Source organism: Fulmarus glacialis, unplaced genomic scaffold (genome assembly GCF_000690835.1).
Source record: "Fulmarus glacialis isolate BGI_N327 unplaced genomic scaffold, ASM69083v1 scaffold29802, whole genome shotgun sequence".
Taxonomy (NCBI): domain Eukaryota; kingdom Metazoa; phylum Chordata; class Aves; order Procellariiformes; family Procellariidae; genus Fulmarus; species Fulmarus glacialis.
The window spans coordinates 306-17101 of NW_009197700.1; the positions used below are offsets into that span (position 1 = coordinate 306).

General features: G+C 35.6%; 1 protein-coding gene across 3 annotated transcripts in view; it reads right to left on the minus strand.

Moving 5' to 3' along the window:
* Nucleotides 1–5150: 5150 nt before the first annotated feature.
* ITCH (itchy E3 ubiquitin protein ligase) overlaps nucleotides 5151–16796 on the minus strand; it is a 34188-nt gene continuing 22542 nt past the window's right edge. For all 3 annotated transcript variants that reach the window (XM_009572649.1, XM_009572648.1, XM_009572647.1), the window contains 9 exons: nucleotides 14690–14778; nucleotides 13864–14023; nucleotides 13461–13594; nucleotides 9571–9711; nucleotides 7629–7749; nucleotides 6771–6875; nucleotides 6442–6538; nucleotides 5987–6059; nucleotides 5151–5299 (listed from right to left, as the gene is read on the minus strand). In XM_009572649.1, coding sequence (XP_009570944.1) covers nucleotides 5200–5299; nucleotides 5987–6059; nucleotides 6442–6538; nucleotides 6771–6875; nucleotides 7629–7749; nucleotides 9571–9711; nucleotides 13461–13594; nucleotides 13864–14023; nucleotides 14690–14778 — 1020 coding nt within the window. In that variant the 3' untranslated portion in view covers nucleotides 5151–5199. The remainder of the gene's footprint in view (nucleotides 5300–5986; nucleotides 6060–6441; nucleotides 6539–6770; nucleotides 6876–7628; nucleotides 7750–9570; nucleotides 9712–13460; nucleotides 13595–13863; nucleotides 14024–14689; nucleotides 14779–16796) is intronic.

The following is a 16796-nucleotide window of genomic DNA, read 5'->3' on the forward strand; positions in this document are numbered from 1 at the left end:
TCGTTGGTATTATACATACACAATAATAGCATCTGGTACTTTCCCCCTTCCTTCTGGAATCCATCCTCTGCTTGAATGTTGCTTCCTTCAGCCTTGCGACCCTGCAAGCAGAAAACTGACATTCAGCTAACACTCAGTTCCTCACAACAGTTACAGAAAGCAGCTATTTGTTGGGTAAAAAGTAGAAACATGACCTCATGGAGTATTTTTCATTTTCTTTCCAAGATATTCTGAAAACCTGGAGAGCTCACTGGTCCTTCAGATCTGGCAGGGACTACTTTCTGCTCAGAGAACACAAGATTTCTCCAACGAACCCTGTCTTTTGTGCGCTACTGTAGAGTTGATAGGTTGAGAGCATCTTCAGAGTTCACGAACAAATCCTTCTTTAGAATCCAAGAGATACAGCTATTTTCTCTTCCAGGGGATATTTACAGCTCTGCAACCTAATTTAAATTTCTAATCTCTCTTACCAGTCCAGCAATAAGTTTTAAAGCTTGGCTACAGAAAGTCATTTTACCATAGATGGATTCAACTTCTAGTCCCACCAACGATGATACAATTGGGTCAATAGGTAAGCAGTGCACAGCTGCCATCAGAGACCTAAACCAAACAAGGTTTTGTTTAAACTAAAGCACTCCCAGCTTGCCCTGTACAAAACCATCAATAACCCCACCCAGGACTGGTAGTGACATTGGCAACATCATCACAGAAGAAAATAGCAAGGAACTAAGCAATGGTGCAACTGAGTTGTACATTTATCATGCATTGCATTGTGATTCTGTTTCGGGTTTTTTGCCTTTTTTTTTTAAACTTCATATATATGTGAAATATCCTCATAGCTGTACTAACTTAAAACTACCCAAAGCAGTGTCAAATTGTGGGTTTGCACAACTTACTAGCATATGCTTTTAAGTGATTTCATCCAAGGCATGGAGGAAGCAATTCAAAACTAACCTCCCCTGCTGCAGAAAAAGGGCAAATAATATTGCATATATTTACTTGGCATAGAAAAGCATACTTGGGATTTGCTGCTACTAACAAAACCGTATTAACCGAGCCTGTGTGAACATCTGGGAAAGCAAGCAGAGTGAAAACCCAGTGGGAAGGTCTGCAGCAAGGAAGATTACCCTCAGTGGAGGAGGATCAGTTTAGGGAACATTTGAACAAACTGGACATAAACAAGTCCATGAGACTTGACGGGATGCACCCATGACTGCTGAGGGAGATGGCCAATGTCATTGTAAAGCTGATCTCAAATATTTTTGAAAGGCCATGGTGATGAGGAGAGGTTCCTGATGACAGGAAGAATGCAAATGCCACTTCTCCCTTCAAGGAGGAGGATCAGGGTAACTATGAGGCTGGACAGTCTTATCTGAGCTTTTCTTCCCTCCTTCCTGTCACCCTGTCATTCCTAAACAGAAAAGAAAACACAAACTTGCACAGTCATACCTTATTTTTGTTATCACTGCAATAGTGGTACAAGAAAATGTTAAAGCTGTGGCTCTGCAGAACCTTTCTCCAGACCATCTCCCTCAGAGTACCACCACTACCGGGACCAGTACTGTCTCCCTGGGGCAGCATCGGCAGGACCACAAGCACTAAAAATTGAGGAGTCGTTTTATCTGCAGTTTCTAACCAGTCACAAAGGCAGCTGTGTCTGAAATCTCCTAATGAATTTCCAATGCAATCAACAATGGCAGAAGAGGTCTTAGGAAAGAAACATTCCTAAATAACTTTGCTGGAAGGACAACTTCAGAGAGCCTAACCCCTCACCCCCAAAACAGCAGACAGACAATTTATTTGCACACAGATGCTTCATAACACAGAAGGAATAATGACGAGACTACCAGCTCTTTAAGTAGTTTTATAAAAGTATTTGACTTACTGAGATACTGTTACAGTTACCTGAGTATTTGAAATTACAATGCAAGGAAATTTCAACAATGAATTTCAGTACAGTATTTTACAATCCAGTGCTGCTGATCCCAGTTTATATAAGAGTTCACTAGAGCACATATACACAAACAGTGATTCTTGAAGAAAATTAAAAGACACCACAAAAAGGGGGCTGGAGATACCAATATAACAGAGTGTTGAGATTACAAATCCAGTGCAGCATGTAATAAAAATGCAAACAAAAAAAATTAAACCACCTTTTTTTTTGTTTCACTTTTCTCAGAACAATAAAAGCGTTTTTTTTTTAAACACAAAAAACTGGATTAAAAAAACCAACTTCCATACTAGATCAGATGAAGACATGACACATTTACTGTGCATTTCATTAGTATATTAACATTTCCTGAGCTAGCTGGAACAATAAGGCTTCATTAACTCTTAGATCAGCAGCTCAGCATTTAATTTTCTCATGTCATTCTCATAAGGCAAAATTCTAAATAAAAGTTATTTTAATACTTGAAAATTAGGATCAATTGACAGTTGCATATGAATATACATTTGTGACATACTATGAATTCATGCAGCTCAGGCTGCTAAATCAGTTGAAGTAGTGGGAGGCAAACTCATTTATCTCTGCTGAAAATCTTACTTTTAAGTCCAATTCATAATAACCTATTATCTGGGATACCAGATGCTGTGGGCTCATCCACATGTTGTTTTCACCAGATACCCATAAAGAACAGAAAAGTGCACCAGTGGCTTATATTAATTCCTTTTTATTTCTACACAACATGCTGTAAAAAATTAACAGATTTGTTAGCATTCACAATGCTGACAAAGTAAAATACCTAAGTAATATTAACCTCTGACTTCAGAAATATTGCCAATTTAACACAGCAAAGTTGCTTTAAATTTTTTATATTTTGGCCAAATCCAATGTTTCACAGATTATTCCCCCCCTCCCAATGAATTCTTTATTTGCAACATTTTAAAATCATGTCTGGTGCTTGGGATATCCAGCCCCCTTTCCCCCATCCTAATACAGCAGAAAAGACATATAAACATGCCATTTAAATTAAAGAAAGAAAAATGGAATAAGTGGAATCCCAGACTGCAAAAATATATACAAGCATTTACCTTTTTCCTGAACTAAACATTTCAACCATAAAAATATTAAACAGCCATACCCTATAGAACTAGGGCTAAGGCTATTTCAATTATAACTATTCTTTATTTTAAAAATATAGGGCTGAAAGCCTTTTGGGTGATATTTATACATTAACAATATTTCTAGGTTCCCTACATGAATCATAAAGCATTATGCAGAACACAGACTATGTTTCATAGCTTAATCTTGCATTATCTTGCTTAATTTAATCTCTCTTGTAAATATGTTAGATAACTACATTTAATTGTAAGAATTAATATAAACAGAAAATATTTATAAGGCTTTTTTTCTCCTCATGAGCTGTATACTGTAATATATCCATCAAATGTTTTGAAGTTGGCAGATTTTCCTGCTAGTAAACCCATGAAGTCAGGTTAGTTCTCATCATCAGTGAAACTGTAAAAGGTGGTCATTTCTGTAACATCAGAAACACTTTTCCACGCCTTTCTTAGAACATGCATGACAAAAGAGCCATTCACTCTGAAGTCTAATCATTCTGCCTTCCAATAAGCATGTATCACTCTGTATGACCTGAAAAACTCTTGAAGTCAGTGAAAAAACTGTAGTGTCTTGGTTCTTCTTAGGCCTGAATCATTTTTTCCTTCTTACAGTTTAGACAGAAGGGACAGCAGGAAAGAAATATTCTTTTCAAGACTGGAAGTTCAGTTTTACAGTTTCCCACTGTCCTGTTTCAGCTCTAGTATCTAGAAGCCTCTTAAAAACAGCTCCTGTCCCAATGCTTTGAGCTGCAGTTATGCTTTAATATGTGCTACATGCTATTTCAAGTGTCATGTCTCTTACTATGGCTAACAGCTCATCTCATTGAAGTTTGCTTTCCTCCCTTCAGATAGGGAATACCCAAAAAGTGCATTCAGTCTAAAGGAGCAGTAAAATGCAAAATGTTATTGTAAACCAGAAGAGAATTGAGTATTAACAGATTCTAAAAGGAAGTAAAAGATATTATTAATCCAATAGGAACTCACTACAAAAGTTACTAGCTATAAGCAGCTTAGGGTGAATTAGCTTAGAAACCTCCCCCAAAAACTTTAGTTTCAATCCTTATAGAACTATTTACTCATGCTCCAGCTTTTCAAAAATCTGTAATCCGTGTGTGAACTTTCTAATCCTCTTCGCCTTAGCCGGTATCGCATATCAGTTCATCACCAAAAATGATAGGTATTATCATTTTCTGAATCCAGTTGTTTTGTACCTCTTCCTGAGAAACCATTAGTCTTCAGAGCAAACTGACTGCATCATGTAAGAATAACACTGAGAATAATGTCCATTAACACTTTTGAGAAGAAACATCAGTCTGCAGACAGGAATCTAAATGGAATCAGTGCAATCCCAGGTGGTCTTGTCTTTTGCAAAACAAGTGAAGTACCACAGTGTTAATGTTGATTTAAAAGTTAAATGTGCTACACAGAAAAAGACCAGAATTCTTCTGAGGGCACACAGAAATGTTCCAACAACTTTGGGCGGGTGTCTATTTTGCTGAAATTAGCAGCATTGGGAAAAAAAAAGCAAGCTATGCCCTGGATTTGTGCCACAGTTTGACATCCCCTTAACAGCAGCTTGAGTCCAGCTGGCATGTGAGCAGAGTCCAGGCGGGGAAAAAACAGTCTGGCCACGCTTGAGTTAGAAAAAAGAGCTTAAGCAATGAATTTGCTCATGGTACGCAGAGGATGGTTACAAGCTGGCTCTAACAACACTGCTGTAAAGAGGCTTATGATGATGCTGCAGCATTGCAGCTACCAATGAACTTCCCAGTGCATCAGTAGCAAAAAATGCTACTAAAAAGGAAAGACAAAACTATTGTTAAAAATTTGTCAGTCATTAAGGACACATTCTAATTAATGAATGGTAAAACAAAGCAGAGCCCAAAGCTGTATTAAACCTCTACTTAGGTCATAATTCATTTGTAGGCATATCTGATTGCTCATTTGATTTCTGAAAGTGCTCAGTAGGAATCCAGAGTTAATGTGGATAAAACCTCAGGATAACATCCATTTACTTACATGTTAGTATTGTTAAATAAATCCAAGTCAAGTCTACTTTACAATGAAGTGTGCAACAAGCAGAAGTGAAGAACATACATTGTGTTGAGTTCACATTCTTCAAGGTGCAAATTTTAGCTATTCTTGCCCAAATCCTTCTGTTTCTTCAATTGCAAACAACAGCTTTTCCTTCAGCTGCTCATAATTCTTATAGGGTGGAAGGTCTAAGCGGTTGAAACTGAAAATAAAGAAAAAACTTCAATACTGAAAAATAATTAAACCATCACAAAAAAATCCATTATGAATATGGGTAATTAAACTTTTTGCTGTGTAGATGGATACCTGGATTTACTCCCTGAAAAGCTGACTGCTGACACAATTTTATATTATTTCTGAGAGCAAAAGTTAGAGTTCAAGTGCTTGAACAGTGATAGTTTTCTAGAAATGCAGTGTACTTGGTAAGAAGTTTCACTAACTTTTCCTAGTTGATTAACTAGACTCATCATTCACATTTGAAATTTTAAATTTGTGTGGTTTTACTAACCACTAATACACCTGAAGAACTGAGTAGAAGCTGCATTTTCTCTAGGGAAGAGGGAGTGTGAACGTGGCTACTTCACTATCAAGATGGAGTGTAGTGATAACAAAAGATCAGTCCCAACCTCTTTAGACAGTACTGTTTATTACTTTAAATCTTCAGTAATACACAAATCCATGGAATTTACAATGGAATCTACTCCATGCTACAAGAGTTTTTCAGAAGTTCAGCTATTATTCAACAACGAGGATTATTGGTATAACTTGGTGTTTGCTTTCACACAGTCTCAACCATTTAAGTGTACTACCCATTTACTAAAATCTCCAAGTAGATTGTTGGCAGTTAAAACAGAACAATTAGTAATATTCTGATTTGTTATGTACTCACCAGGTATGACTTCTAGGTAACCAGTTTTCCTTTCCAACTTTTTCAATACAAAATTTTTGGGGGCCGTTGCTCCCTGTAACAAATTCAAATAAACAAGGCAGAGGTCTAGCTACCTTTGTATCAGTAGGTAATACATTACAACTGCAGTATGAAAGGCTTAAACACAAGACAAGAGTACCATTACTCGCACATAAAGGAGACTTCTGTCTTTCACTATACAACTCTGTCTAGATCAAAGTATGCATATGGTGAAACGCGTAAATTTGAAGTGATTTTGAAACTCAATACAACAGGTGTAAACATTCCCTCCATCTCTTTTTCCATCATAGCTCAAGTATATGCAGGACTTATGAAATAGCATTCAATATAAGATTCATTAAAAATGTCCATAAACATATAACTTGGTTCTTTTAAAAAAAATTATCTAAGGCATTAGAGGGATTATTAATGCATACCCATGAGGTCAGCAAATCCTCCCACTGGTAATCTGCATGTTCCAGTAACAAACTGCAAGAGTCTCATTCTCTTCTCATTATCTATTTCTTTCACAAACTGAAAAATAATAATTGAAATAAACATTTAGGTATAGATCTGATATTCAGACTTTCACATCGTCATCATCATAGATTAACAAATTACATGACTGTTATGAATAGCTGGATTAGCAGTAACAATTTATATTTACACACTACAGATCTGTTCAGTAATTCTGACTATTGTTTATTAAGCTGTAGCTGTGCTCCGTAACTTCTGTTGGTCTGAGAATAAAACAAAGTCTACAAACCTGCCAGAACCATACTATCTGTCTGCTGGTCCGCGTGTAGTGCCGATAGATGGTATGTCTCTGCCAGTCATTCAAATCAATTTCTTGCATTCCACACAGAAGCACCTTTAAGGGAGAAAAAGGGAAATAAACATGCAAGTACAAGTTATGACTTTCCTTCTATGCCTTCCCACATAGCAAAATAGAACATCAACTGCACCCATACTTAGAAGCATCTGCAATGACAGTATACTTGTTTTTAATTTTAAACATTATCCAAAACTTCTACAACAAAGAATGATGACTGCTTATGAAGTGTATTTGGAGAGGCCACAAAACAGAAAGCATCTCTGTCATGAAAAATGGAATAATTGCTTGCATTTAGACATTCAAGCCAGGAACAGTTTACCATTGCCCAGCCATACAATTCCCCGCTAGGAACAGCATGTTTTGGTTTTACGTTTTTATCTTTTTAAATTGAACAATTGCTTCAGAAAGTGTAATTCGGGAGATCAAAACCATCTAGAACCTGGTCCAGTCTATACGTGATCATCCATTGCATATCTGGTTTTGTCTCCCTTTCTGTCAATTACTCATTCTCTGAACACAGGCAAATCAAATTGCTGAGGATTACAAAAGCAATTTGATAAGAAATTTGTACTGGCAGAATCTTAGCCTTTAGAAATGCGTAAATAGGCTGCAAAGAGGAAAGTGAAGGGAAACACACTAATCAAATACTACTCCATAAAGTTTCCCTCGTATGCCCTATAAAAAGGAGCTGTCAGCCTTAGTGAGTTCTGCTCTTCAGACATAATGACTGGAGTTTCAGTATTTTATGTGTAACAACCTGGATCTAGCAATAGACAAACAATCCTTTACCTCCAGTTCCTTAGCATCAAAGTACTGCAAATACTGTTGTGGCAGAATTTCATTGAAGCCTTCAAAGAAAGCCTGTGTCTGCTCCTCAACACCTCGGGAAAGTCTCCATTCTGCTACTAGCCTGTAAAAGAAGATACAGAAAGATAATTTAAATGGCCTGTGCTAACTCAAGTCCACATCTTTGTTAGCCTATTTTGAGATGAAGTGTAAGCTACGTTAAAAAAAACTATGGAAAGTCTCGAAAGTTCTGGGGATAGAGCATTGCATAATTTTATTAGTAACCTTTACTCTGTGCAAACGATTTTGTTTTTTCTTTAAGTTAAAACCCTATGTTTCCAACCATTCTGCTACAGAAAATATTTTAGATTCAAAGAGGAGGCAGTATCTATTCACTGATTATATTAATGAGAGCACAGCAGTCCCTAGGGATTTGAAGAAAGAAAAAAATGCAGAGCTATATTTGTCTAATATTCTCCCCAGAAATCTCAGTCATTATCCATGAAAAGGTAAAAACTAGGTCAAGTTGTACTGGTGAAGATAAGTAGGACTGCTAGCTTACCAAGAAATTACTATGTCCATTTGGAAAGTTCCATATTTGTTTCTGTTAATCATGAAACTTTGCTCTGTGGCAGAAACTCCACTCTCCATTAATAAAAGGGTGAAAAGCAGTCAGGAGACCCGAAGAACCTGAACCCAGGGAGAAGCAGATATTATGCTGAATTCAAGCCTAACCTGTCAGGAGAACTGGAGTCTAAAGGAGAGATGGCTATTTTCTGATTTCAATCACAGAAACTTTGGGGACTTAAAGCAGGTCTTGGAGTAAGACAAAAGAGTATGAGTGAAACTGGAATCTGAGCTCTCCCTGGGTTCCTAGAAACTAGAAGAGGATGGTTTTCTGCAGATCCTCCCTATTTTCAACCCCAATATTAATACTTAGCAAAACTGGAAAATGCCAGTATGTTTCTTCTGCAAATACTACCTTTTCTGTGAATCACTGAAATGTCTTCAGATTACTCATATGATGAAAACAAAATCTACTTCCTTCTCCCTCACCCCTTTCCGTGAAAGAAGCCTTCGCAGAACACATTGTAAGAAAGAGAGGAAAATTCTACTATGATTCAGTGATTCAGTTTATTTTGTGCCTGCAATGTGTGACTTTTCTTTCTTTTTTTTTTTTTTTTCAAGCACATCCTCCAAGCTTATATGTTGAAGTTCACACCTTAAAGCAGAGCTTACGTACTGCTGCACATTGAGGAAGAAGGGGCTATTTCAGGACAAAGCACGTCACTGTTCACATTTTTATTCTTTAATCACTCTTAGGCTCCCTCCCTCTTAACCTATTGCTTTAAAACATTCTGGTACTGCAAACATAATCCTTCATTTATGACAATACAACTTATGACACCATTCATAACACTGTCCTGTTACAAATGCCAAGACCTAATTATAATGTAAGACCAGTTCAGATAAAACCAGTAGTGATCCCAAGTATCTTTAAAAAATAAGAATCATCACAAAAGCATCCAAAAATGTTCTTAAGTTTAAAAAAAACCCCAAACATAAATGGCTGGGTAGAATATCAGTAGGCTGTGAAGCAATATAATTCCAATAACAAACACATGCAACGATTTCATGAAATACCTGACATTCACATTTGTTGTCATGATGTTCGGCTAAACTTAAGTATCTCTAGGAAAAAAGTGGACCTTCTAATAACTATAATCTTTGGGGAAAAGTGGATTTAAAAAACTTACTTCTATCAATATTCTTCTTTCAAATATGATATTCAAACAATTGCCACTTGTGGCCAACATCAGCAATTACTCAGAGACAGAATTTTAACAATGCTTCAGATTACATAGTTTGGCAACCTTTTCTTGCTAGAACTAAAGAAAGAAAATGACAGATATAAGAATATTTTAAAATCTTCATTTATTCTTACCTAATGTATTCTTCTTTGTTTTCTTCTGTGACCAGAATGTTGCTACCATTTGGCTTCAAATCATGGCTTTTGATTTCACCCAGAATTTCTTTATCAACTGAGAAAAACATTTCCAAGCCACATTCTTCAATATCATTCTCTCTGTAAGGAAAAAATATAATTTTAAATAACTGTGTCAAGACCTTGTACTCAGTAGGGCAGATGGGTATGAAGAACCTCAAGAAAAAAAGGTTTGGAGCTAAATAATCAAGATAAGGAAACATTCCTTACACAATAATTATGGTTTTGCAAGAAGTACTGACTCATTTTATCAGTGTGCATACATGAATTGTACTCCTGATCAGAAATTTTTAATCAGTAGTACCCTTAAATTTACCAATCACAAGGCTGACAAACTACCCGCTATGATCTGCAGAATGTCTACGGAACACAGAAATTTTTCAAGTAATGACATTTCAGCATATTTCATTGCATGATTGCTTCTTCCAACAGGTAATGTAAGGACTGTGTTAAAACGTAGCTGTCACTTTGTCAGATAATAGCAGATAAGAAGCAACTAAGAAACTTTGTATGCTCAATGAATTATCTTCAACTCCAGTATATTTGTAGGACTATCTTGTAAGCATATACTAAAATGTCCCAAGCTCCGACATTAACAAAATACAAATACTCCTGCTAAAGAGGAGTTCTCTTAGAAATTTCAACATAGGAAGAATCTGTAGCCAACAAACATTGCTCAAATAAACTCTATTGTCTTTATAGGCATTAATAGCCAGAAGAATAACAGGTACAACACCTGTTTGTATGTTGATATGTGCTTCTGTAAAGTGAAGAATCACCTGCATATGCAGAGCTTTTGATGACCATTTCCCCCCAAAATAAAGTGCAAAATCAAGGTATTTGTCCTGAACCGTAACACAGAAACGTCAGTCTTGAAAACATCGCTGTGGTTTATATAGCACCATGATGCAACAATGCTTCTGAATTGATCTTTCTAAAATACATGCTATTGTATGAAATCTCAGATGAGGAGGGAAGGCTTCAGATGGATGGATGATGAAATAAAATCACCCCTTCCTTTTGAAATGAAAGATACCTGCTCTAGCTCAGTTTGAGCAGGGAGGTTTGACTAGATGACCTCTAGAGGTCCCCTTCCAAACTCAATCATTCTGTGAAATTTTCAAAACTGTGGGAACAAGAAAAATGGCCACCTGATAGGAGAAGTGTCAAGAAATTCAAAACCACTGAAAGCTTCCTGGAGAGTTATAAAATCTGCTTTTTTGGTGAGGAACAAAATTATGTTCACCCTGACAGACATGACTTTTTTCCCTAATCCTTAGAGGAAGTTTGGTTCTCTGTACTTAGAGGTCAATGTGCACCCCCTCAGAGGTCTGAAGGTTTTTCTCCAGCATTTTCATATCCTTAAGTGTTTTTTCAAAGGGGCAAAGCCTTTCATGGGCTCCAACCTAGAAGATTTCTTTATCACAACAGAAATTGCTACTGATATTTGGGACATATTTGCTCTAGAGACAGCCTTCAGGAAAGTTCTTGTTACAGCTTCCCTATTGCCTTCTTCCGTGGTAAAGAAAAAACCCAAACACTGAGTGCAGATTAATAAAAGCATATGTAGCCCACACAGCTTAATCATTTGAAACCCTCATATACAGAGTGAGACGTAAAAGTTGTTCTTGACAGCAAGTTCTGAGTTTTCTAGTTCCTTACTACGGAAGCAGGCTTCTCCCGCCTTCGACAAAATCTTTCATTAGGGACTGCTGGTACCCAAGAATTCAGTCTTAGAAGTTTCACACCAACAATCCACTGGGTGATATGTGGCAACACTGCATACTTTGAATTAAAATGAGGGAAAATGTAGTCTGCGATGTCTATGACAAGTCCCCATTTATTGCCATAGACAAGCAGCCTAATATTGACATCCAGAAGCCTCTGTGCTCTCTTTTAGACCGTTATAAATTACATATGCACCAAAAGAACCATACATAGAATAAACGTAACATGCTGAAGCAGCACTGAAAGACCTTGCAATTATTGTGTGTTATAAAGAAAACCCATTGCTTTGAAGTGTGGAAAGTGGCCAGCTTATGTGCACTACACACACAAATGCAAAGATGCAACTACGTCTACAGATAATGGCTTAAAATAACACTCTTTTACTCTAGACTTCCCACAAAGTATTAACAGATTGATACTGTTCGTAAGGTAAACATTGTTATATGTGCAACATATTACAATTCAGTCAGAAGATCGTTCACCAGTAATAGCTTCCCTCACAATTTAATGCAAATTTCTTCCCTACAGCTTGCATTTTTCAGTATCATATTTGCTTGGTCTCTAAAACTCAGTAAGTCACAAGATGACAAAAAAGTGCCCATCTTTTAAAAAAAAAATATGTACATGGTCTGACTACAAAACAGGTAACAGGATTCCTTAATTACAGAAATCAGGACTTCCAGCTTTGAGACCTTTTCCTCCCTTTTGGGTCTCAGTTTCATGGCATCTTTACTCAAATAGCAACTATTTTAAGTTTTCCTAATGGAATTTTAACCACACCTTTTAGCAGCACACACATTGAATAGGGAACATACTACTCTTCGAAAACCAAATCAAAATTCCTATCTCAATTTGTAAACATCTCGTAAAGCTGCTTTCCCCTCTCCTCATTATTCAAGATAATGCTTCCAAGATTCACCACTACAGAAGATTACAATCTTTCCTTTTATATTTATTTCTGCATTTTAAAAAACAACCTATCCCCACACCTTTTATGAATTTCTCAAAGCATTTTAAAAACTATTCTGGTTTTGTATGATTCTCAAGTAAAATGTTTTATCTCTCTAGTCACATAAAAAAGACTAAATTTTTCTGTTAAATTGTTTTTACTCTAGCAGAAGCAAAAAAATTTTTAACTGAATTTGTCTTTTTGTCTTTCCCTTCTGATTTTTTTTTTTTAAACTGCTGGGAAAGGAAAATCACCTGTGTTACTGAAACATCATTGTGCACATCATGATGTGCACATCAACCATGGACTACAACATCCTGGAGTCCTGCCATTATAAATAAGTACAGAATTACAATGCTTTAGATCTAAGGGGTTTTTACAATTATTTACAATATTTTTAACACATAATTCCAAAATAATTATGGTCTACTAACTCCATATCCTTTTTACTTGCTGCTCTCTGGAGGGAAATCTGCAAAGGAGTGGAGAAAGAGGACTTAAAAAGAGTATGAATGTAGAATAGACAGATGACTGACAATGCATACATGGAAGGCTATACATACATTCAGCTTGGAGCAAAAAACCAAGGACAGCTAGAAAAATGAGCATTAACTTCTTTAAAGCATTAAATCTTCAATATTAACCTTTAAGTCAAATTTCAGGTATGACTAACAGAAGAATTATGTGGTAGTAAATAATAAACTACATTTGTTAACTTTGCATTATTGTAGCACTAAACTTTTTATGTTTTCTAACTAAACCAGGTACTAGAGAGAGAAACATTAAGTGGATTTTTGCTGATTTTGTTTAATCAGTTATCTGAAAAGTTTCAGTGGAATTTACTCAAGCCATTTTATTTGCAACAGGGTTCAAGACTGCCACATTTGTAAAATGTCTAGCTAGATTTATTGAAAATCAGCAAAACTGGAATGCAAGATGCTGTGCAGAATATTCAAGGAACCAGAAAGGCTTTTGCATTATCAAGTTATTTGTGTATTTAAAATTACAGTAAGAATTCCAGTACTGCTCTGCAATTGATATATTATACTTTCCAGTGGGGTTTTTAGTAATAAATTTACACCTGCTTCCCGACACAAGTGAAAATCAAAAACATTGTATTGCTATTTCAAGAACAAAATCAAGTCAAACTCACTTTACCCAGATGAGAGAGTTGTAAAACTCTGGGTCAACAGATTCTAAATCCTTGAGTCCTACTGGCTTGTTTAGGATACGTTTATAGAACGGCAGAGAGAAACCAGTGTCAATGAATTTCCCATGGAACAAAGCCTGAAGAACATGAAAACAGACAAAATAATGCAAAGGATGATTGACTACTTAATATGACAACATTCTGTACTCTGTACCAACGAAATTTGACAGCCAAAGAATTAAAACAACCTAGAATATCATGACTGCTAATATCCAACAGTAGTTATATCCAAACACTTGATAATAGTTTCAACTCAAAAATGAATTGTTTAATTATCCATCTGCTGGTACAATATTTATTTATAGGAAAATTACACGAGAGAACCTCTTTCTACTTTTGAACTTACCATAGCAATGAATCTTCCAATAAATCGGAAGTATTTCAGGTGGTCTGGATTAATATAAGAGGCTGGGTTTATCTGTAAGCAGTAGTTATCTTTCCCTGCATATTCAAACAGGCAATACATTGGGTTCAAAACTTCATGTGACAATAGAAAGAACCATTCCCTGAAATCACACAAACAATAAAAACACATTTCAAAATAAATTAAATTAGAGATTACTTTAGCTAACTCATGTTGACTTAGGAACTTGTTGGCACATAGGTAGTCAATCTGACTTCTTTACCAGAAAGTATGCTAGACCAAACTGAAACCAAATTGAAACTAACACAAATTACAAATTAATATGCAAAGTTACAATGATATACAACTGTCAGTGCTTTGATAAAAAACACCCTTATCTAAATGAGCAGATTAAAAGTCTACTGCTGATTTAAACTTTAGGGAATACTAATTAATGTATGCACTTCTCAGTTACATTCCAGTAAAAACTTTTGACTTGGAAGTGGATGTCTATTCACTTTTTCAATAAACCTCTATTTTGATATTAATGGTTGTGCCAAAGGCTTACTGTAAGTCAGCAAACTCTGCAATCTCTTTAATCCCTGAGATGATTAAAGTAATTCCTAATGCAAATTGAAAATAATTTTATACATTTTAGAGACATGCATACATCTTAAGGAACTGTCTTCCTCAGATATTCCAAGGAAAGATAAGGAATAAACTTCACTAATATTTTGAAAGCACTGCAGTTTAAGTATCTACTCTGGGGAAGTCTTCACACCAACAACTTGCAGAAAAAGATATTATTTGCCGTTTCAGTTTAGTTTACCTTGCAACACCTCCATAATCTAAGCCTTCTTCACCAGGGAAAATAACCCATAAACGTCTCCGTAGATCCTGAGGGCTGAAGCTCATTATCTTAGTAAAAGAAAAACAATCAATTCTTTTTAAGAAACCAGCTATAAGCACTGGCTAGACATATTACTATTTGCTATCAAGCAATATAGCATTTAATAATTCAGACCATAAAATGAACTATGAGTACATGAAGTACCTGTTTATGGAATGTTCATGGAATTTGAAGCGTTAGTGCAAACCTATTTCCATAGATTACAAAGTAAAAGATGTAAAAGAAAAAGAAATAATAATTCTGAAATTAAAGACTTGGGATACTTAGGCCAGCAGCCTGTCTATAAGTATATGACAGAAATCCAGCCAATAAATAATGGGCCCAAAGTGCGTAAATTCGGTATTTGTTAAATATCATACTGAATGGTATCCCAGTTACAAGTAATGAAGAGACATGATCAAGGACTCAAAGAAGTAAATTAGAAACAAAACAATAATAAACATACACTATATATTTTTTTCATTCTGCAGCTTAATCTCCTAAAGAGGATAATAAAAAACTAGCTGGTTGGTTTGTTTGCTTTTTAAAAGTTAGGAAGAATCATAGATGCTAAGGAACTTTACTAATGCTGGTTTTAATACAATGACCAAATTTGTAATTGTGCTGATTTGGCCAATTGTCAGATGTTTACATAAAGAAACTTCACATAACACTTGTGTGTGTCCGAGATCCTTAAGTTTTTGTTTGCACTGAGAGGCACAGAATTTGGGTCAAGATATGAATTTTAAAATCTCTCCTAGATGTCTGTAGTAATCATCACAAAAAATTTTATAACCCCAACAGAGATATCTGCAAATGATGAATGACTAACAAGTATAAAAAAATTAACTCAGCTCTTTGCGATTATGTCATCTGAATTATTGATAAGGCAACCCTGTTTTCCTAAGGAAACCTTGGTTTGCTGATGTTTACATAATTACATAATCCACCTCTTGATTCTTTCCAGTACAGTATAATTTTATTACCTCTATGGTTACTGTAAAAGGACCAAGTGCAACTTTAGAAATAAGGCTGGAGCTAACTTTCAGTTACAGGATTTATTTTGTCCCCTTCTAACCCCTTTTATTCGAAGACATCATTGTTCCAAAAGAAAAGACTAGCCAACTGCACTATTTGTTGCTTCTGCTAAGCCAGTTTACAGTAATTTGAACAAGAAAGCATTAATCCGTATTAAAAAATATATTTGTCTCAAAACATACTATTCTATTTGTTCAAATTTCCTGGCTTGACACATCTATGATAATTCCTACAAGAAATGAAGCCTGAAGACATGTAGGAAGATAAAAAAAATTCAGCTAGGGACATAGGAAGCTAAAAGTTCCTATCTTCTTAGATAAGGTGTGCATTTTCTTAAGTTACTTTTAAGTCAGAAAAATACAGAAGTGGCCAAGAGGAATATCTGCCAAAAGGAATTGTTCCATGCACTTCCCAGTCTATTTCTATATATCTTATTAGACTGACAAAGAGCTGCTTTTGGCTTCAATTTAACAAGCAATGGGAGTGATTTATTGCCACAATGAACATTCAAAAGCTCTTGAAAATATTGTATAGGAATAAATTCTAACCATGGTTTAGGTCTATAGAGAAGAATTTTGCTACTAATAATCAAAACAGAATTAATAATTTTTGTTTTCTTTTAACCATTTCATTACTCATTTAAAGACCCCGTAACACTAAGATCAACTTAATGTATTTTGGTACATACCCCATGCTTATATAACACAGTGTTAGGAAAAATGTGCCAACAAACATAAGCACAACATGAAAACTTCCTGAGAATGGGGAGCTGCTCTGCCACAGCACTCCCGTCAAAATTAACTCAGATTTTAAAGAATTCTGAAGAAAAATTCAAAAAATCACCTTCTCTGTCAGATGATTCAGTCTTTAGAGCCAGAACTTCACATTTTAGCATATCTTTTAATATATAAGTATGAATGTATCCTAACTATTAAACTAGTATTTTTTTGTTAGTCTCACTTAAAATAACAGTAGCAAGATGTCACAGGATCAAGAATGACATGTGACA